Here is an 18,665-nt window from a genome sequence, read left to right on the forward strand (position 1 = left end):
TGTCCCATTTTAAAAAAAAAACTTATCTTTTCTAAAGATGTGGATTTGACGTAAAGATGCAGAAAATTCCCAGCAAATTATGCAATCAGCTTCGGCCACAGGACTCCCTTCAATACTGCAAGGGAATCGTTATTTAGCACGTATTTACTAAATACTATACATAATCACTCTCTGAATGCCTCCAGTAAGGTTAACTTACCTATGGTTGTGGTCCACTGACATCTCTTCACATTTCCAAGCTCTTAGTTTTTCATTTGTGATGTAATCCTGCCACGCTTTGAATAACTTCGCTTTCAACTGTGTTCCATAGTGTCTTCTAGCCCTCTGATATTGAATCGATAGGTAATGGCCGTACTGTGGCAAATAGAAGTGGAAAAAAAAAAACAATAACTATACAACTTGGAAGTATGCTTGGTTATGGAATGTGTCCTATATTTATATTTTTGTCACTGTCATTGTGTTATACAGCCTTGAAACCAGGTTACCTCTCTCATAAATAACACAAAGATGATTAAAAACATGAAATTGTCCTGGCTACCATCCTTGCTCCTCCTGTTTTGCCACCTAAAAGTTGTATTATAGGTCATAATTTACCAGCTCTTCTTAAATACACATAGTGGTGTCGTCCTTAGTGTGGAACATGGTTGGGTTAACTTTATAACACATGAAGTACTGTACATGTGAACTAAACTTTAGAAGATGTCACTATGAGGTCTACCAAAATAAGTTTGGGATTCAAATTCACTGTTTTCACATTGAAATCTGCTGATCACAACAACATATTATTTATTTCTTCTTTCATTTGAGTATTAGAAACCTTAGTGTGTTCCTCCTGTATTGTACATTTTGAACATTCTGAGAGGCTCACCTGTTTCCAAGAGTTAAGGCTCCTTTGCAGTAAAATTTCTTTGTACTTGGCATCAGCCATGGAACATTGCTCTGATTTTGTTGCTTGTGTATACCTATGCCATGGTAACAGATATGTTTGAAGCAAAGCATAGCTGTGATGATCGACAGCTACCTGCCAGTGTTGATGCGAGGCAACAATGAGTTTCCTCCAAGGTTTCAAACCATAATTCCTCAACAGAGAAAACCGGTAATGAGAGTCTGCCCTAGAATTCATCTCAGCAACTTTCTCCTGTTTCTGTTTTTTCTCAAGTTCTCTCTGCATGGAAGGAAAAATGACGACGACAATCAATGAACTGTGACTTGACTTGCAACTCGACTCAAATTTATTTTACATAATTAGAGTAGACTTTACCAATTTCTTATTAATAATATGGAAAGATTAGCTATTAAATTATGGACAGTTGTCTGAAGAAAACTTTCAACTTTTCGACTTAAGCATGTTAACTCCTTTTCAGGGCACATGTGAAATTCTCAAATAAGTCTTTGGAGTTTTCTCTTTTCTGTTTCTTTGTTTTTCTGAATAAATATTACTAAGAGTGCAATGGAATGAATTCAAAATCAGTTATATTTCCTTATTAAAGTAAAATATTGCATGTGGTTGCTATAATCTCTAAATTAAAATCATTACTACTTATCAGGCCAAGAAATCATCACCATTTTCCCCTTCCAAATGAACACTAACTGCTAAGTATTTCATAATAATACATTCGAATTTGAAAAATGGAACGGTAATAAATTCTTCCTTTTGAAATTTCGAAAAGACATTACCAGGTATTCTTTGATGATGGCATTAATCACAGACAACTTTAAGTAAGCGAGCAAGATTTTTTCATCAAGTAGAAGATTTAACCAAAATTAATGCAAAAAGCTGCTCCAAATAAGCTCACCTGCTTCTCCAATCTCTTCCTTTCCTTCCTCTTATCCATCTCAGCTTTCTTCTTCTCTTCCTCCTCTGCAACTTTCCTTTCCTCTTCTGCTCTTAGTTGTGCCTGTAGGGCATGAAACAAGTAACAAAGAAATGAAATGATGGGAAAGACACTTACCATTTACATTCCACTTCCGATCACTCTTGGTTTTATGTTGGTTATCGCTGAGTTTGAATGAAGTCTTAAAATGTCCTTACTTTTTCATGCACAGTATGCTAGTCGCAATTTGGCACTTAATTCGACAGTTTGTACAAAAGGATGAATAAATGAATCATAATTCATAAATTATTCTACCCACCAATTTTTCTTCTTCCTTCTCTCTCATTTTCTGTTCTCGTTCTGCCTTTCTCTGTGCCCTGAGTGCTGCTCTATCTTCCATTCCTACAAAATAATCAAGAAAACAAAGTAAACAACACAAAGGTTTACATTGCTACTGGTCTTACTTGTATCTTTTAAAATCATATGAGCACAAGGTTGAGGAAAGGCAACTTTGCCAGAATACAAGTACAGAGTACAGACTCACTTTAAGTCTTCTTTGTACTAAATCACCTATGATCTTGAAGACTTGTCTCTGCCAATGATTTTAATCAATGACTTTGATACCAGAGTTATAGTCAAAAGGGAAAATGTGGTAACATAAGAAGCAATGAAACCTAGCATCTGGGAGTTGTGGGTTCCATCCCTGGCTGGCCAGAGTAAAGTGGGACTTTTCATCTAGAAGAGATCCATGGTTTCTTCAACTGAAAAAGGTCTTCCAAATTTTCCAAAGTCCAAAATGAACTTAAACTTTAAATTGGATAGCCACCTGACATAAAGTGAATGTTACAAACCATTTAGTTTTGTCTCACATACATATGTGTTCTCTTAGCACGGTACAATAACTGTCGATTGACAGCACACCCTACCACTGTACTGTTAGTTACAGTGTGTATATGCTATACATAAAATGTGTAACCATGTACATCCTACTAACCTCTGATATGGTGAGAAATATAGCTTATCTTTCTTAATCCTAATGTTACAGTATGAACAGGAATTTCAACTTTGTCTATATAATGGAAATGGATCGAGTTGCAAAATTTAATATGTGAATTGACTATGACAAGTCTAAAAAGCATTTTACACTATAAACAAAGCAGGGACTGAATCCGATCACCGGAATCATATGACCAAACTGGACGTCAAGCTAGAGTGATTTCTTATAACAGTGTTACTTCTGTTCTACTTAACAACATCTATCCTTGTTTTTTCTTTCTTTATTTATTTTGTTCATATCAGCACCCACCTTTCAGCAATGGCGGCTGTTTTGCAGTTCTTTGTCCAGATGCTGTTGATGAAGTTGTTCTCTCAGTTCTGAGAGCAGATGATGGTGTACCGACTGAATCACTGTCAGAAGTTCTGATGACAAAATAATATCTATTACTTCATGTGTGTTTAGATTACAGCATTCTTGTAAACTGTTAAAATTGAACATAATTGGGCATTTACAATATTTCATTTTCATGTAGGGTTATTTTTACCAAATAACATTTCATAGCCAATATTGATTTCCCTTTCATAATTACTATACCAATGGAGAAGACATGCGTCTACTTCAATATCTGTACTCCACAATGATATTCTCTTTTGCTTGAAATGCCAAAACCTCAACTAAGATAAAATGAACAAAGAAATAATACCTTAAAAGGGAGCATTCACTAAAACAAAGTTCTAGAAGTTTTACTTTTCTAACCTTTCAGATGTTGGTTGAGATGCAATGTTAAACCCATCCTGACCATTCATTATATCATCTGAAGCAGCACTGACTTGTTTCATCCCACTGCTGTCACCAGTAGCATCTCCTCCTTGAATAGCTTGTATCTGCATCTTAATTAGCTGCTCCCTTTGCCCTGCTTGGAGGTCTTCGATGAGCCGTTTCTGTTCATCTAGCTGCTTCCGCTGTTCCATGAGCATCTTTTGCTGATTTGCATATCTGCAGTGTTAACCATTAGGATTTTTTCCTCATGTACAAGCCAGATGCTTTTACTGAGTACCTTAGTAGCATTAAACTTAGATAAGTGAAATCAAATATGGTCCATAGTTTGTATATACTGTGATATAAAAGCTATATTTCAGGCATGTAAGCGTTTCAGGTGATCTTGCATTAAATAAATCTGCTCATTGAACACATAATTCCTTGTCCCACGTTCCCATTTTCACATGTTTTAGGACCAAATGTAAACATGATAATTTACCTGTCAAATTGGGTCCAAAAACACAAGATTTTTCATGTGAGCTCTTAGAGCTCATACTTTTTTCTTTTTGGCTAAACCTGTGATCAAAGGTACAGTTTGCCACAAATATTTTGTAAGGCACTTTGTGAGTGTCCTGAATTAATTTATTAGTTAAAACTATTAATTAGATTAAAGGTCATTAATCAATCAAGCAAGTTTCTTCCAGGAAGTAAAATATCTAAACACTGTAGAATTTTTATCATAAAGCAGTCCATTACTCAAAACTAAAGAACCTAACTTTATTCCCCCACGAACCCCCTGTGGATGTCAGAGTTGTCCACGAACCCCCAACTTTTAGAGACACAACCTGAGTAATTATTATACTACAATATGCATAACAGTGCTTTGTAAAAGATCAAGTATCATATGCATGGTACGGTACTACTATGGCAACAAATGCTTATTGAACGCAAAAAGAGTTTGTCGATAGGTACGACTTTTGCACATTACTAAATTATATGATATATCAGATTTTAGTTCAACAAAAAGCCCTCTAGTTTTGACTTTTAGAAATGTCTCACGAACCCCTGGGATGGACTCACACAGCCCCTGGGGGTTCATGCACCCCAGTTAGGGAACCCCATGCTGTAGGGTATACCTGCTCCTACAGATGCTACACTAAGTGCAATTATAGTCCTCATACGATCAATGATTGGGTTCCATCAAATGTCACACTACACAGCTACGACTGGCTCTCAAATGTGCCCTGAGGAAGCTTTTAATAATTAGCCACTCTATGTTACACAGAATTTATCACAGGTATGCAGCACACATAACTGCTCTATTATCTATGACACCAACAATTTCTACAGAATTCAGTTTGGGAATATAAATGAACGAGGATCACAAATTTGTAATTCGATGGAGCACATTATGATAAGTTATCAACATATAGAACTTACCTGTGTTCAAAGTTACCCCCTTTATTTGAAGCACTTTTCTTCTGTTCACCTGCTCCAACACTCACATTTACTGACCCTAAGTTCAGTCGAAGAGTTTCATCATCTTCCTGCCGGCTGAAACTTCTATCTTCATCTTCACCGATATGGGCCATCTCCTCTGGTGTCAGTTTCAAATGCTTTCGTGTGACCTGCCAAGCATGCTTTGGTTTTGATGGTCTACCACTTATCATGGAAATCGACTGCGATTTTGACGGAAGATTATGTAACCTTGACTGTGTATCTGACGAGCTGTGGGCAGCTGATCTTGATGAAGTGGATGCTACCGATGATGGAGTACATGGAGTAGACTTAACCTATCAGGAAAGTTAAAGGGAGATATGAAGACTTAATTTGGATAGAAATATGATGACCCTTTCAAAGGAAAACTTCTTTGAACAGAGCATGTAAAGGAATTGCAGACAAAGAAGTTACAAATTTGGTTCGGAAGAGAACTATATTGTTAAAAGCACATCAACAATGGTATATTAGATCTTATATGGTAAAGTATAGTGAACCAAAGTGATGTCACTCAACAATAAGAAGATTAAAAGCATATATGATACACTGTGGTAGAAAGCAAACACAATGTACCCTAGAATGCAACAAAAATGAATAATGAAATAATTGCGACAGCAATTGAAGCGAAATAGTTAAGCACTATTGTACTAGTTTCAAAGATGGCAGACAAAATTAAATGGTTGCATGAAAATAATCAGTGTCACAACTTAAGGATGATAAACACCCAGAGATATATCTATTTCAATTTGAATGTTAGAAAGGATTGACATTACCATCCAAGCAGGATCTTCACCAGAGGCAAACTAAGTGCTTTGCATTAGATAAGCTATATTTTTATTTTTATTTTTATTGCAAGAAAATATGTCAGGGAGCCAATGAAAACCTTAATGAATCAAAGAAACAAATTCAAGCATCTCCATCCTTATGAAAGGAAACTAACCTTTGTAGTATGTTTTCGTCTTTCTGTTTGAACTTCATCTGAACTTCTGTCTGTCCACAGGCGACCTGAGGCAGCTGCCTCTAGTAAGGCATCCATTTTGTTTCTTGTTTGAATTTTTGTTTCTTCTATCTTCGCAGACTCTTCTTGACTTCTCATCCAAATTTGCCAGGCTAAGAAATATTTCCTCAAAAGATGATCTCTGTAATGTTTGAATGCCGTTTGGTGTTTTCTGTTCAGAATAGATAGATAGAGATTCTGTTTGGTTTTCATTCACATTGTACACACACTCAAAGTTTGGAGCAGTATTTTGATTTATCATTTTCAATGCTATTGCAGACTTTATGTATATTCAGTTACACTTATCATTAAAAATGAGAATGATATATTTTATTCTTACACCAAGTGTCCTCTTTGGTTTGGTATGTAGTGAAATAACTTTGCTTCTCAAACGTTGTTGTCAGTTGCCCCTGTGTATGTTTGCTCTATATTCCATGGAGGTCCAACATGCGTTCAGCAATGTATCGCAACATCTCAATTTACTTTGAAACGGTTATTTCATTTGAGAAAAGAACATTCTATCCTTAAGATTTCAGTTACAAACATTTGTCTCTTTATCTTTAGAAGTATACAAGGAATAATTTGTCCAGTATCGCATTGGAAAATGCTATACAATATGATCAAATTGCTGTACAATGAATATGAATTGCAGAAGTGTAAACAGGAACAATAGTACTTTATAACAAACTTCAGAGACTTAAAAAATGCTACACAAAATGTAAACACTAAATTATTCCCTGGATTATGGAAATCATAAACTTGTTTCATAATTTAGAATTGTTACCAAACATGAGGTTCAAATCAAATATCCTGTACTACAGATTGCAAAATGGTATTGTACGTCAATTCATCTCCTAATTAAGCAGTTATAATTCAAATACAGTAAACATTGCCAGTATATCTGCATATACTTTAAACACAGCATTACCTATGAGATTCTTTAACAAAGATTTCTGCTTCCTTGCTCTCCTGTTCTGCTTGACAAGCTCTGTGGTAAGCTCGCCAGGCATTCCATGACCTCAAGAGGCATCTCCAATCAGACAATGCTCTTGCTTTGCCCATCTTCATCCGGCGGTCCAGAACAAGTTCATACCAGGCCTGGAAATGACGATGTTTACACTGCAAGAGATAAACATTGAACAATATTATCAACAGTTTATAGGCTAAAATAGCCTTTCCAAAGATTTCCCTGCGAATCTGATAATAGAGCTGGGAGGGAAGGGGGGGGGGGTTTGGGAGGGTCCTTAACTCAAAAAAATGACCATAGGATCATAGTGTTAAATGTCACATAAGAAAAAACATGTTAACTTACTACAAAGCAAAAAGCAATTTGATATTTATACAACGCAAACGCTCTGACACAAATGATAGCAGACATCATCATACAACAGAATATTTATTATCATCCCACTGTCAATTTATTTTGTGCACTTATGATCATGAAATTATGTTTGAGACCGTACTGTTACATAAAGCTATTGTAAGAGCGTATCACACTGAATACAAGGCCTAGCTACAGTATAATACCCCCTTACAGCACAGTCATCTTGTGACAGATTATTGCCCTACTGAATAAATTGGAGGCATGCTATTAGTCTATTGAACGAAAATAAACGTAAATATATTAAATTAAAAATAAATACATAAAAATAAGAAAAACATGGATGATTATTACGCTAGTTTCATTTCTGTGGACTACAAAAAAAATGCTTTATGTTTGGAGTACTATTTTCACTCTATGTTTCTATGGAAACTCTCCCAATCAACATACAGAATTCAAAAGAATATTGAATACAAACCGATTGTTATATTAGTATCACATTGTTAAAAGTTTAATTTTCTCCTCCTTATCTAAATTTGTTATACCTTCAGCAATTCAGCCTCTTGTTTAGCGTTCAGTTCTATGTTTCTTCTCAAGAGTTCATTTTTCTGCATTTGTAGTTTTCTCTCATCGTCTACCCTCCTCCTAGCTTCCGCTTCCTTCTTAGCTGCCTCTTCTCTTTCCATCTGTAGTCGAGCTTCTCCTTCTACTAGTTTTTTACTACTTAGTCCGTCAACAAATGAAAAAAACAAAAGGAAAAAGGAATTGCAGGTTATGTGATTTGCTGTACTGAATTTATAAAGATATTTGACTTAGCAATAAGTTGCGTTAATAATATCTTGAAAAGACAAGACTAATGGCGATACCACGGGAGAGAGCAGTTCATGCACCCCTGATTATATGGGAGAGTGGAAGGTGGGTTTTTTTCACTTCTAAATTACTGATTGACTTCCACAGTTTTATAAGTTTAATAATAAATAGTCATAAATATATGCACCGTCCTTGCTTTATTTCCATTATATGTGTTTCTAGTCTAAAATAGCCACCTGCATTTTGGAAGGTTTTCCACTGCCAGTCAATACACCTGAGGACAAATGTTGATCAATTATATTATTTTCGTGTAGCCAATATCATTGATCATATATTTATATTCTGTACAATGAATACTTTCCCAAAAGTCACCAATAAACTAGGATTCATGGCTACAACATGTTTACAGCAGGCATGCTCTAGGTACTTTGCAATAAAGAGGTCATTGCAGGAGGAAATCTTAAGACTGGTTGATGATGGGCTACTTAAAACCTTATTACACTCTTTTAGCCAAGAAACACTTGACAGCAGTAGTACATATAACCATTATGCTTGGTTGAGTCTTTTGGATGTGGAAAACAGCTACAAACGTTTGACATTAAGAAAAGTAACACATAGCTGTTATGCCTGGGTGTGTCTTGTGGATACAGAAAACACAAACGTTTGACATGATTAGAAAGTACCATAGCGGTAAAACATAGCTGTTATGCTTGGGTGAAAGTTGTGGAGGTGGAAAAGAGATCTATACAAACGTTTGACATTAAAAAGTATAAACTGCTTTTAAAGGGAGTGAAGACTCACGCCCAAAGAAACGTCTGATGCTGGTAATCTGACCTAGTTTCAAATGAGGTGTAACAGAAGTGTTAGACACCACCATCGATCCCAGAAAATACACACACAGCTTGCTACCGTCAGTAATTAGACACTAGTGTACAGTCTCTACATGCAGGGACATTCAATACCCACAACAGAGTGTACATAGCAGCGATGGACATCTCAGGTCCAGCTAAAGATAACAAGGTATCACGTTTCATTACTGTCAGCATTTTGTAGCGACAAGAAAAAAACTTCACTTACAAGCAACAGAAAGTTAACTTTTTCAGAGGGCGGCACGGGGTTTGGGGAGAGTCTTCAATGCCTTTAATGGAAGTCATTTTCAAGTTTTTGAAATAAGTAAACATTATTCTTATTCTTAAGAACTAACCGTCGCCTTTCATCCTCTTCTCTCCTTCTAGTTTCCTGCAGCTCTTTCCTGATGTGGGCCATTTCTTGTTGTATCTTCATCTCTTCATGTTGCTTCTGAATTTCCCTCGCCTTTTCTTCTTGCTTCACCATCTGGCGTGCCTTCAACTGGGCGTCCCTATGTGCCTGTCGCTCTTCTAATAATTGTCTCCGTTTTTGCTCTTGCTTCTCACGATTTTCCTTCACCTTCGAATCACAAAACAAAACAGCCGTAATGGAAGAGCCGTACCGAAAAATTACGACAGTAATCTTTGAAACAGACAAACGCAAATCATAACTTAGCTAAAACTACTGTCATAAAAAATTGCAACATTCCTCCAGACCAATCAGCTTTTTCAAAGACCAACTGCAGTGACTGCCTGGGAGACGTTCTAAACCAACAAAGTCACAACTTGTTTTATTATAACAGGTGTATACTCGAATGCATACAAGAATTATTTCCAATTGTGTACACTGTAAGAGGCTGTGATTCCAGGGGTGCAGCATTTTCAGATAGTTCTTGGCCTCTGTTTGAGATTTTGAAGTGCATATATGATACATGTCAGAAAGGAGGAATTATTGTTATTTTACTCTGTGGTTATCACATCTCAGAGCCCCCAAAAGACTACTTGTCCTCCCAGAGTGAGCTTAAAGGATGAAAATACATGTCAGAGAGAGATGTTTAGTTTCTCCAGAATGTTTTCTAAGCCCTGGGGGTACCTGAGAACTTCAGCTGTGGAATTGTCACATTTCGGATGTTTACTTTAAGCAGAAAATTACACTCGAGAGTGGAAATAATTCAATTTAATTTGAATGTATTTTAAAGCTCAAGTGGGGGGTCCAAGGGAAGAAGATCTCAGAAGCTATAGCATTTTAAGATATTTCATTCAGTTCTACTTTGATTTTGCACAACAGGAGGTGGGGCAAGTGCCCCCTTGTCCATGCAGATGCCCATGTTGACAAAAGATTAACCAGTATTGATATTTATTCAGTAATTATCTACATTTTTTTCATTGATTTAGTTAATATAAATATAAATTATAAAGAAGTATAAATATAAATATTTATAAACAGGACATCAAAAGTGAGTACATAATAAGACAACATTATGTAAAAGGTTTAAGTGAACACAAAAAACAAACAAAAAATGTACTTAACTACGATACTGTTCCTACGGAAATACAGACTGAATTCATATGTACCTTTTGCTGTCGTGCTGCCATCGTTACTCTAGGATCCTTCTTCTTCTTGCTTGGATTTAAGCCAAGGTCTTTCTTGACTGCTTCTTCTCCCATGTCTTTCTCCAGCAGACCATCCAGGATTTCCTGCACAGTCCTCCCATCATCTCTAGACTCAATGTCTCGATAGATAGCTTTAAAAAAGATGAAAAAAAAGATAAAACATGCTAACTATTTTGTTTTCTTATATTACAAAATACAAATAATACAATCTTTGTCTATTTCATGGTGTTAGCAGCTGAAGTAAACAGAACTATATGCTCTGTGAGATTTGCCTAAACAAATTTAAAAATTGCTGGAAATGTTAAAAAGTTGAACCTTTCCCTTCTTATTTTCTGAGATTAAGCATTTTATTATTTTGTTTCTGTACCCAAGTATAGGATACCAGTATCTGCTTTAAACGATACGTTCAGTTGGATCTTGTTGGGTATACTTGTGTGATGCCAAACTTACTGATTTAAGCACATGAGTGCATATTACATGTTAATCCAACTTCTCAACTTTGAGCTATCAGATTAAGGAATAAAAGGAGTAAGGTCTTGTATAGTTTTAGCAGACTTGTCAGTTTGTGACACTAACAAATTATTAAACGGGAATGTTCCATCATGTATAAGACCAAAGAGATGCTATCTAATAGTTCTACTCCAATGCACCTTGTCAGTTAAGTGTTGGAGTACCTTATTGATCGGGACTCGAAGACAAATATTCAAACTTTAATAAGGAATTTTGTTACTTTTTTAGGGGCGGGGGGTGGGGATTTTGTCTGCAATTCATGTTAAAGGCAGCTGGTAGAATACTGGATTTATTTAGCTTACAAGAGTTACTTCTGAATATGCATTTGAGACATACAACCATGCTGCTCGATTCAGTCCCATTGTACAAAAAACAACAACAATTACTGAAGCACTACAGCAGCCAAAGGAAGGATGAGATTCTTTGTTTTAATGAAACTGTTTCCATTATTACAAATGAATCTTTCAGAAGAGTGCTGCTGAAAAGAAATAACACTATTTCAATGACATACCATCAGAAGATGGGCCATTATACAAGTGCAGCATTCCTGGATCATTTTCATCTAAGAGTTGTTCCCAATGACTCAAGAGATCTGTCTTCTGTGAAGCTGATTCCTTTGGACTTTTCCCTTCATCAAGAAGATAGATATCACCATCATCGTCATCGTCTAAGTTACACTTTTCTGCCATCCATTGTGTCAAAAGTTCTTGAGCTGTTTATCAAAGAATAAAGGAGAAAGGAAAAGGATGTAAGAAACGATACTTAACAAGAAATACAAACAATTGGGGTCATGGGAGGGCTCAGGGGGAAGGACATTTCAGACAAAAGTAACTAAAAATCCTCAAGATAATTTAAGAATCAAGTTTACAGATAAGTTTAATTTTAACAGATTAACAAAATTAACAAGGACAAGATAAGCAAATCTCACAGAGTACTCTTTGGAGGGAAACCCTGGATTTTGATTTCAAAGAAAGGTGTCCAATATATTTTATCACTGTAATTAAGACAAAATATATTGATCTAATTGCATCTTTAACATTTCCCACTGTATAGATAATTTTATAAACTGTACAATATTTAATAGCAATAAAACAATAGTTTTACCCTCATTGTATGCAGCGTCGTGGTCCTTCAGGGCATCAATAGTAGCTAGGGCTCCAACATGACCATTGGACTGATAATCTCGTACTTTTGATTTTCCTTTGCCAAAGGTTATAGCTGTGGCTTCATCAGATGCTTGTTCAACTTTCTGCAGAGACCAGTAAAAACATCTTTTAAGATCTTCCATTTATCGTTATCATTCGTACAGTACTGTACAATATTGTACTGTACTGTACAGTACTGTAAAATATTGTACTGTACAGTACAGTGAAGTATAATACTGTACAGTACTTCAACATAGTTACAGTATGACTTTGTTTAAGCTCTAGCTAGCAAAATACCTAATAAATAACAATAAAAAAAATTAAAAAAACATAATATATAACAACAACGACCCCCACTCCCATTATAGAGGGCTTACATATGACTGTGTCACTCTGCATGCATCAGGGAATCATTTCATTTCAAACTTTTGTGTACCAGTTTTGAAAGTTATGAATTTGTTAACATATCTTACAAAATCCTATGGTTCTTGTGTAAAAAAAACAGCTATACATCTTTGATTATGTAGAGCAATTGGACTATTGTGCATAGCATTTTTCAATGCGATATGGATAAGTTACTCCCTGTGCTATTTTTTTTTTAGCGTATATGTTAGAACAGTTTAATATTCTACACAAAGTAATTTTGAAAGTTACACATTGATGTTATGGTTCTCAAACTTGCAGATACCACTAAATTGAATCAGAAAGGTTCGAAATGTCAATTGATCAGGTTCTATACTTCATTCAGGTCTACATAATTTATTTATACCATCTTTGAGGTTAACGCTCTTATTTGCAAACCAATGCCTCCAGTAATGAAAATATGTCTACTTTTTTTATCAGCTTTTTTGTCAGCTTTTCAAAAAAAACTGTACGTATATTGAGTTCAGGCACAGCATTCATTAGGGCATAAGTTATCATTCAAATTTTGTATACATAACAGTTTTGATTACTCCCACTTTTTTTTTTTTTTAATCAAAATAGGTACTACAGTATATATAGTTCTGGGGTACAGGTACAAAGAAACTATATACATCTTTGTCAGGACTTGCATTGCAAGTTGATCATTTTACATAGTATTTTGAGGTGATGATGAATTCCCTGTTCATGGAAGTTTATAGACAGAAGTACAAACTCACCTTCAACCAAGATTGAACGTCATCAGCAGGTAGAGGCTTCTGAAAAAGACAACAGTAATTAGAACTTTATGATAGCTTGTAAATGTTAGCACTTGAATTAATAGGCTTCGTATAAAACCTAGGAGAAATGTACATACCGTTCATGACGTGTACATGTATGCATCAAAGCTGTCGGACTGTAAATTGTAAACTCCAGTGAATTGGTATTTAAGAGACTCAAGAAAGTGCTTGACAATTTACAAAATTTATGTATTATGTTAGCTGTCTCCACAACACTGTGTAGATATTTAACAATTTGAAATTCCAATGTTGTGCAAGTTAGTTAGATCCATAGTTGGTCAAACAACCTATGTGTGTATCCATGAAAAGCTATCCTACCTACAGTAGGCCTACAGTATGGCAATCTCTCTGATTTTGCACCTTCGTTAAATAGCTTTACACTCCAACCTAATGATTTTGTCCATTGTTGATACTCAAGGTGGAAAACCCCTCCTTCATAACACAACTTCATTGCTAAAGTAGTATGTAGTGTAACAAGTAAAACCAAATGGTACGATTGTAATGAAAATTTGGAACATTTGTATCATATTTTATCATTAAACTGAAGTGTATGTTATTGCTGGTAGAGCCTCACTATGGGCATTAACTCAAATGTTGCACAGGTCCACAGTAGTCCTAAAACAGTTTACTACGTGATGAAATGGGAATGTTTGTTAGAATTCTCTTTTCTTATTTACAACCAATGTGACTGTTCGATACTTGTGCAAATTTGCCATATTTTAAATGGGGAACATACAGAAAGAGTCATTCTACTTTGCTGTAATACTGTAGGCCTCACTTTGTTATATCATACTGATATTCGTAATAATTATATCAGAATAATGTTAGGCCTATGGCTAATTCTGGTAAATTACCGAAAAAATTTCTGAAGTGACTTTGTTTTGAACACTACCTTGGGCCAGGCTAATATCATTTAGAGTTTATATAAAAAAAAATGCTCATTAGCCTGTACTGTACATACACGAGTTCACAATGTAACGCTGCATTGGGCCAGGAGCCTATCCGTCATGTTATACCTACGATACACTAGTTGCGCGAAAATATCAATTTAAAGCCGTTTACTTGTTTACCTTAGTTACAGACGAATTTGACTTGCTTTTTGTCAATCTTTTCCATCGATACAAGTCTTTACTCGATGAGGCCATTTTGCATCGCGTTCAAAGCATATCATTAAGGTCATCAAAGAAATCAGGAGAAAAATTCAAGTCAATCTATACGGATAAGACTTGCGGTACAAAAATGCACTTCAATCGAAGCCAGTAACCAGAATAAGGGTGTATCATTTGCTATCTTATCGGCTGTGTTGTATGCACCGTCGAGTATCGTTCTTGAGTAACACAGACTATACATATGCCCATATGTTGTACACTGTATGTACCATATGGTGCATAAGTCAATGTCCATGTATTATTTGGTCTCTATCAATATTGTTAGGTTTGCTGAAACTTACCGACATCATGATACGTAGCCTATAAAACAGTCATGTGGAGTGTGTAGTGTCCTAAATTAGTTGCAGGGTAACACGCCGGGGGGGGGGGGGGGAGGGGGGTTGAAAGAAGCTGGGAGGCTAGAAATAGCACACTAAAATCGGAGGGGCTCAGTGGTGTCGCCAGACATATCAACCTGGGGGGGGGGGGGGGGGGTGAGCACAGGGAGGGCATAGCACTTAATTAGGGGTGCAGAATGTTTATTTTTGTGAATGTCGTCCTGGGAAGAGGTCTAAGGGGATGTGGTGTCCCCTCCCCTTTGAGAAATTTTTGATTACTTAAGGGTCCTTAGATGCAGTCTGGTGCCATATTTTGCAACTTGAAGTAACTTTATTTGCAAGAATTTTCGGGCTCAGTCTCCGGTATGTATGTCTTTAATTGAGGAGGATTAAAAGTTATACAAAAAAATGGAAATTAACCCTTTTACTTTGATCATGTTTTTAAATAAGAGTGTTCGTGCAGGCGGGGTAGTAGTGGAGTTTAAACACTAGAAATTCACGTCGGTGCCTCCGTGACCTTGTTGGTGAGAAAACAATTGGTAATTGTGATGGTCGGTGGAAAGAAGTTTTACTGAAAAACGTTTCGTCCTTTGTAAAACAAGTTTTTGTTTGAGTATTTTTTTTAACACTACAAATAGCATCTGGGGGCACCTGGGGGCACGATTTTTTGGGGGAGGGCCGTTGCCCCCACCCTCCCCAGACCCCCTTCCCTGGCAACGTCACTAGAGAGGCTTCTCCCGCTTGCAGACAGAATATTTAAAAAACAAATTATACAGAATTTAAACATTTGAAAATGTTAGTGCTGTGTATATGACGGGTGTGCTTTTCGTCTTAAAATTTCGTCTTTTCGACTTATTTCGACATTTTTCTTGGTTCAAATAAATTTTGTATACAAAAGTCGTCGGCATCCTCCAACTTTCGCCTTTTTTTGGGGCTGGAAATTATCGACTACTATATCTCGACATTCGTTCCGCAAAATAACGATTTAATAAAAAAATGCGACTTTTCTCTCAAAACTTTGGTTTCTCTTCTCAGTTACGTATAATTATCACGATACGGATACTGCAAACCAATTATTCTTTGATATTGCAAGTTGACATTTCATCTCAAACGCTCGACTGTGTAATACAAAAAAGACCCATGTCGGGTCAGGAGTTCGCCCCATGCATTTCATTTATTTCGTCTATACATAAGAACAATAGAACAAAGTGGTATATAGTATAAACAGGACACTAGAAAAACAGTAGTAGTTTATCGAGCTAGCGACCAAAACAACAAATAACAATGAAAGAAGGTAACAATTAAGAGTAGAGAAAAATAAACATGAGATAATCAATACTCAGTCAGCGTAGTTTTAAATTAGGAGGGCTTTTAGTTTGCGCTTGAACGTTACATAAGATTTAACATTTTTTTTATATCATTCGGAAGCACTTTACATGTTATATAGCAGTAGTTATTCAAGTTTACATGCATTTAAGATACTTGAGCCTATACTGGGTACCGGCCACGGTTCCTCATTGTGAACGACATGTTACACGGAGCTATTCCGAGATTCTGTATTAATGCATGTAAATTTCATCTGTTTTATGATTAATAAAGGAGGTCAATGAGGGGGAAATTAATTATTTCACTCGGTTGTCAACTTTCCTAAGACACCTTTTTCGTGTAAGCATTTTATAGTGATATGCAGAAATAAGTATGACAGATTCCAATATTTTCCACTTATGCGCCATTATTTTATTTTACGGTGGCTAGTTAAGATAATGTGTAAGATATTTGTGGAATAGTTGAAATATAAAAGTGACCAAGTCAGTAAAATGGTTGCTTCCAGCCAGTTAACGTTTATCATAACTACAAAACTAATTAAAGATAGTGTGCTATACTTAGCCATTGACTATAGCAAATTAAGACTTAACAAAAGAAAAGACTATTGAACAAAAATTTACGCATTGCAACGGATGTCTTCCAAAATAACATATATAACAACAACCATTTTTTAATTGATGATTAGACGAAAGTTAAAGTTAAAAAGACAAAACAGTAAAAAAAGAAGATATTGACGCATTGAAATGATGTCTCCCAAATCAACATTGTCAACAACGACCATATTTAGAATTGCAATCGATCATCTAGTAGGTTATTCGATTTTGAATCGATTTTGAATCGAGTTTTCTCTCACAGGATACGTAAAGGAGGGTTATTGCAAGCCTACATGTTCGCATTTCATTTTCTTTCTTTCTTTTTTTTTTGGGGGGGGGGGGGCTAATGTGTCAGAGATATGGACGAAATTCACTTTTTCTTAATTGATTATACTGCAAAGCAAAATAAACGAAAACAGTTTTGTAAAGTTAGTTATTTTAAAGTAGGTCAGTTTCATTAACAAGAGTAGAGCCAATCAGATTTATTGTTACTGACTTCACAAAAGATATATACAAATAGACTTATATAGTCATCCGTACTGTCTATGCTTAAAAACATGTTATAATGCAGATTAAGAAGAAGTGAAGGAAAATAATCATTGTCACAACATTGATTATGTCTCCATTTAAAACGAATACCTACAGTTTTGATGTCTATAAGACCAGTCTATGCATACGACAGCTCCCTGGGAATTGTAATCCTCTTGTTAAGAACGAAGGCATTCTCACTTTCGGCGTGTAAAGTAACAAGAGTTGTTCATCTTGAGTAACTGATTAGTTTATTCACACCATTTGTGTTTGCTCGCTTCCCATTCCTGACCTTGAAGTTCGTAAATAGCCCAATCCGGACAACTTGCAACCCCTCCCCTACCCACATAAAGAAGAGGACTAAATAAATTTAAGGAAAGTTCCTCTCTGGTGTAGCTTATAACGTTATTTAAAGTATTGTGTTTTACATGGAAATCTTTGTCGGCAAGTCACTAAATCAATTTGTCAAATGTCACATATTTGTACAAACCAAACTGGAAAATAACAATTTAGTTAAATTTTGCATCTTTTTTTGCAATAAAACGTCAATGGCGAGTCGATCTATCACTAACTTTATTTTATATATTGATTTGCAATGTGGTACTGTTCAGTACACTTATGTATTATTCATTGTAATTCAGCATACAAACTATCATTGGTTTATCTCTACTCTAATATATTCTCTTCTAAAGTATCGGCATGTCTGTTGTGATGTTCCTTGTTGCCATTGTGTTATGCAGTCTACACATTTCCACCTACCACAAATATAAGAACCCCTGTAATGGTCCCACATATCCCCAACCCTAAACCAGCCGATTCTCAGGGCTTTATCGGTTAAAACTGGTAAAGGCGAGTACCCGTTAATCAGTTAAAAGAGATGTGTGTTATAATTTTTTAACATGTTACATTTATGACCGTTGCTACTGAGGACTTACAAACAGAAAATACTAAATACACAATCCTATATGCATAATGATTGACTGGACTAACCAGACTACTGAAAATGTTTCGTCACAATTTCGACCACATTTTAACAGAAAGTGGATGACAGTTTACTTCAATACGCTTAAAATCTGCAATTTGAACTATCTTTACAAGGTATACTAAATAGTCAAACATAGGGACAGTTGTTTAGACTCCTAACCAGTCGTTATTTGAAACAGTATTTGAGTAATGCATTCGTATGTTAGTAATGTTTCCACAGTAGCACCTACTGACCGG

General features: G+C 35.8%; 1 protein-coding gene across 3 annotated transcripts in view; it reads right to left on the minus strand.

The window, feature by feature from the left end:
• LOC139976844 (coiled-coil domain-containing protein 191-like) overlaps nucleotides 1-14,765 on the minus strand; it is a 38,649-nt gene extending 23,884 nt beyond the window's left edge. For 2 of the 3 annotated variants that reach the window (XM_071985671.1, XM_071985670.1), the window contains exons 1-16: nucleotides 14,582-14,765; nucleotides 13,452-13,490; nucleotides 12,272-12,416; nucleotides 11,679-11,879; nucleotides 10,619-10,788; nucleotides 9,400-9,623; nucleotides 7,931-8,105; nucleotides 6,993-7,183; nucleotides 6,008-6,236; nucleotides 5,011-5,363; nucleotides 3,568-3,807; nucleotides 3,121-3,233; nucleotides 2,134-2,216; nucleotides 1,797-1,898; nucleotides 869-1,165; nucleotides 200-354 (exon numbers count right to left, since the gene is read on the minus strand). In XM_071985671.1, the coding sequence (XP_071841772.1) occupies nucleotides 200-354; nucleotides 869-1,165; nucleotides 1,797-1,898; nucleotides 2,134-2,216; nucleotides 3,121-3,233; nucleotides 3,568-3,807; nucleotides 5,011-5,363; nucleotides 6,008-6,236; nucleotides 6,993-7,183; nucleotides 7,931-8,105; nucleotides 9,400-9,623; nucleotides 10,619-10,788; nucleotides 11,679-11,879; nucleotides 12,272-12,416; nucleotides 13,452-13,490; nucleotides 14,582-14,656 (2,792 nt within the window). In that variant the 5' untranslated portion in view covers nucleotides 14,657-14,765. The remainder of the gene's footprint in view (nucleotides 1-199; nucleotides 355-868; nucleotides 1,166-1,796; nucleotides 1,899-2,133; nucleotides 2,217-3,120; nucleotides 3,234-3,567; nucleotides 3,808-5,010; nucleotides 5,364-6,007; nucleotides 6,237-6,992; nucleotides 7,184-7,930; nucleotides 8,106-9,399; nucleotides 9,624-10,618; nucleotides 10,789-11,678; nucleotides 11,880-12,271; nucleotides 12,417-13,451; nucleotides 13,491-14,581) is intronic. The other variant, XM_071985669.1, reaches the window with a different exon arrangement.
• Between the last annotated feature and the right edge of the window lie 3,900 nt (nucleotides 14,766-18,665).

This window comes from Apostichopus japonicus, chromosome 12 (genome assembly GCF_037975245.1).
Source record: "Apostichopus japonicus isolate 1M-3 chromosome 12, ASM3797524v1, whole genome shotgun sequence".
Lineage (NCBI taxonomy): Eukaryota > Metazoa > Echinodermata > Holothuroidea > Aspidochirotida > Stichopodidae > Apostichopus > Apostichopus japonicus.